This window comes from Salmo salar, unplaced genomic scaffold (assembly GCF_905237065.1).
Source record: "Salmo salar unplaced genomic scaffold, Ssal_v3.1, whole genome shotgun sequence".
In the NCBI taxonomy this organism is placed as follows: domain Eukaryota; kingdom Metazoa; phylum Chordata; class Actinopteri; order Salmoniformes; family Salmonidae; genus Salmo; species Salmo salar.
The window spans coordinates 95001-98247 of record NW_025548189.1 but is presented as its reverse complement, the minus strand read 5'-3'; the positions used below and the strand labels follow the sequence as shown (position 1 = coordinate 98247).

Sequence of the window (3247 nt, the reverse complement as noted above, 5' to 3'; positions counted from 1 at the left end):
TCCTAATGCTCTGTGTTCCTGTAGGTTCTAATGCTCTGTGTTCCTGTGTTCTATCTCTGGGTTCCTGTGGTTCTATCTTGTGTTCCTGTTCTAATGCTCTGGGTTCCTGTTTCTATCTCTGTTTTGGTTCCTGTGATTCTAATGCTCTGTGTTCCTGTAGTTCTAATGCTCTGGTTCTGTGGTTCTAATGCTCTGGTTCCTGTATTCTAATGCTCTTATTCTAATGCTCTGTTCCTGTAGTTCTAATGCTCTGGGTTCCTTAGTTCTAATTCTGTATTCTAATTCTTTTTTGTTCTAATGCTCCTTGTTCCTGTGTTCCTAATCTCTTTTCCTGTAGTTCTAATGCTCTGTGTTCCTGTAGTTCTAATGCTCTAGGTTCCTGTGGTTCTAATGCTCTGTGTTCCTGTGGTTCTAATGCTCTGTGTTCCTTGTTCTAATGCTCTGTTCCTTGTTCTAATTCTCTGGTTCCTGTAGTTCTAATGCTCTGTGTTCCTTTAGGTCTAATGCTCTGTGTTCCTGTAGTTCTAATGCTCTGTGTTCCTGTGTTCTAATCTCTGTGTTCCTGTGGTTCTAATCTCTGGGTTCCTGTGGTTCTAATGCTCTGGTTTCCTGTGTTCTAATCTCTGTTCCTTGTCAATACTCTTTCCTGTATTCTATTGTGATTCTAATGCTCTGTGTTCCGGTAGTTCTAATGTGTCTGTGTGTCCTGTGTGTTTGTTCCTGTGTTCTAATGTGTCTGTGTTCCTGTGTGTCTGTGCTCTGTGTTCCTGTGTTCTATGTTCTGTGTCCTGTGTTCTAATGCTCTGTGTTCCTGTGTTCCATGCTCTGTGTTCCTGTGTTTGCTCTGTGTTCCTGTGGTTCTTGCTCTGTGTTCCTGTGGTTCTAATGCTCTGTGTTCCTGTAGGTCTAATGCTCTGTGTTCCTGTAGTTCTAATGCTCTGGGTTCCTGTAGTTCTAATGCTCTGGGTTCGTGTAGTTCTAATGCTCTGGGTTCCTGTGTTCTAATGCTCTGGGTTCCTGTGTTCTAATGCTCTGTGTTCCTGTGGTTCTAATGCTCTGTGTTCCTGTGTTCTAATGCTCTGGGTTCCTGTAGTTCTAATGCTCTGGGTTCCTGTAGGTCTAATGCTCTGGGTTCCTGTAGTTCTAATGCTCTGGGTTCCTGTAGTTCTCTCTGGGTTCCTGCTAGTTCTAATGCGTCTGTGGTTCCTGTAGTTCTCTCTGGGTTCCTGTAGTTCTAATGCTCTGTGTTCCTGTAGTTCTTCTGGGTTCCTGTAGTTCTAATGCTCTGTGTTCCTGTGGTTCTTCTTGTGTTCCTGTGGTTCTAATGCTCTGGGTTCCTGTAGTTCTAATGCTCTGTGTTCCTGTGGTTCTAATGCTCTGTGTTCCTGTGCTGTTCTGTGTTCCTGTAGTTCTAATGTTCTGTGTTCCTGTAGTTCTAATGCTCTGTGTTCCTGTAGGTCTAATGCTCTGTGTTCCTGTAGTTCTAATGCTCTGTGTTCCTGTGGTTCTAATGCTCTGTGTTCCTGTAGTTCTAATGCTCTGTGTTCCTGTAGGTCTAATGCTCTGTGTTCCTGTAGGTCTAATGCTCTGTGTTCCTCTCGCTCTAATGCTCTGTGTTCCTCTAGTTCCAATGCTCTGTGTTCCTGTGGTTCTAATGCTCTGTGTTCCTGTGGTTCTAATGCTCTGTGTTCCTGTGGTTCTAATGCTCTGTGTTCCTGTAGTTCTAATGCTCTGTGTTCCTGTAGTTCTAATGCTCTGGGTTCCTGTAGTTCTAATGCTCTGTGTCCTGTGGTTCTAATGTTCTGTGTTCCTGTAGTTCTAATGCTCTGTGATTCTAATGCTCTGTGTTCCGGTAGTTCTAATGTTCTGTGTTCCTGTAGTTCTAATGCTCTGTGTTCCTCTAGTTCCAATCCTGTGTTCCTGTAGTTCTAATGCTCTGTGTTCCTGTGGTTCTAATGCTCTGTGTTCCTGTGGTTCTAATGCTCTGTGTTCCTGTAGTTCTAATGCTCTGTGTTCCTGTAGTTCTAATGCTCTGGGTTCCTGTAGTTCTAATGCTCTGGGTTCCTGTAGTTCTAATGCTCTGTGTTCCTGTAGTTCTAATGCTCTGTGTTCCTGTGGTTCTAATGCTCTGTGTTCCTGTGGTTCTAATGCTCTGTGATTCTAATGCTCTGTGTTCCGGTAGTTCTAATGTTCTGTGTTCCTGTAGTTCTAATGTTCTGTGTTCCTGTAGTTCTAATGTTCTGTGTTCCTGTGGTTCTAATGCTCTGTGTTCCTGTAGGTTTGTGTTCCTGGTGGATACGGGTCTGGAGATCCTCATCTGGAGAGGAGCCAGCGCCACTCTGGCCGGTACCACTAAGGCCCGGTAACTAACACACCAACACTACTCTGGTACCACTAAGACCCGGTAACTAACACACCAACACTACTCTGGTACCACTAAGACCCGGTAACTAACACACCAACACTACTCTGGTACCACTAAGACCCGGTAACTAACACACCAACACTACTCTGGTACCACTAAGACCCGGTAACTAACACACCAACACTACTCTGGTACCGCTAAGACCCGGTAACTAACCAACACTACTCTGGTACCACTAAGACCCGGTAACTAACACACCAACACTACTCTGGTACCACTAAGACCCGGTAACTAACACACCAACACTACTCTGGTACCACTAAGACCCGGTAACTAACACACCAACACTACTCTGGTACCACTAAGACCCGGTAACTAACACACCAACACTACTCTGGTACCACTAAGACCCGGTAACTAACACACCAACACTACTCTGGTACCACTAAGACCCGGTAACTAACACACCAACACTACTCTGGTACCACTAAGACCCGGTAACTAACACACCAACACTACTCTGGTACCACTAAGACCCGGTAACTAACACACCAACACTACTCTGGTACCACTAAGACCCGGTAACTAACACACCAACACTACTCTGGTACCACTAAGACCCGTTAACTAACACACCAACACTACTCTGGTACCACTAAGACCCGGTAACTAACACACCAACACTACTCTGGTACCACTAAGACCCGGTAACTAACACACCAACACTACTCTGGTACCACTAAGACCCGGTAACTAACACACCAACACTACTCTGGTACCACTAAGACCCGGTAACTAACACCAACACTACTCTGGTACCACTAAGACCCGGTAACTAACACACCAACACTACTCTGGTACCACTAAGACCCGGTAACAAAC

The 3247-nt window shown here is 45.1% G+C and overlaps 1 protein-coding gene across 1 annotated transcript in view; it reads left to right on the top strand.

Moving 5' to 3' along the window:
- Window positions 1-2278: 2278 nt before the first annotated feature.
- LOC106595472 (protein flightless-1 homolog) overlaps window positions 2279-3247 on the top strand; it is a gene marked incomplete at its 5' end in the record, with an annotated part of 41224 nt that continues 40255 nt past the window's right edge. The window contains 1 exon segment of the mRNA XM_045712045.1: window positions 2279-2362. Within this exon segment, the coding sequence (XP_045568001.1) occupies window positions 2279-2362 (84 nt within the window).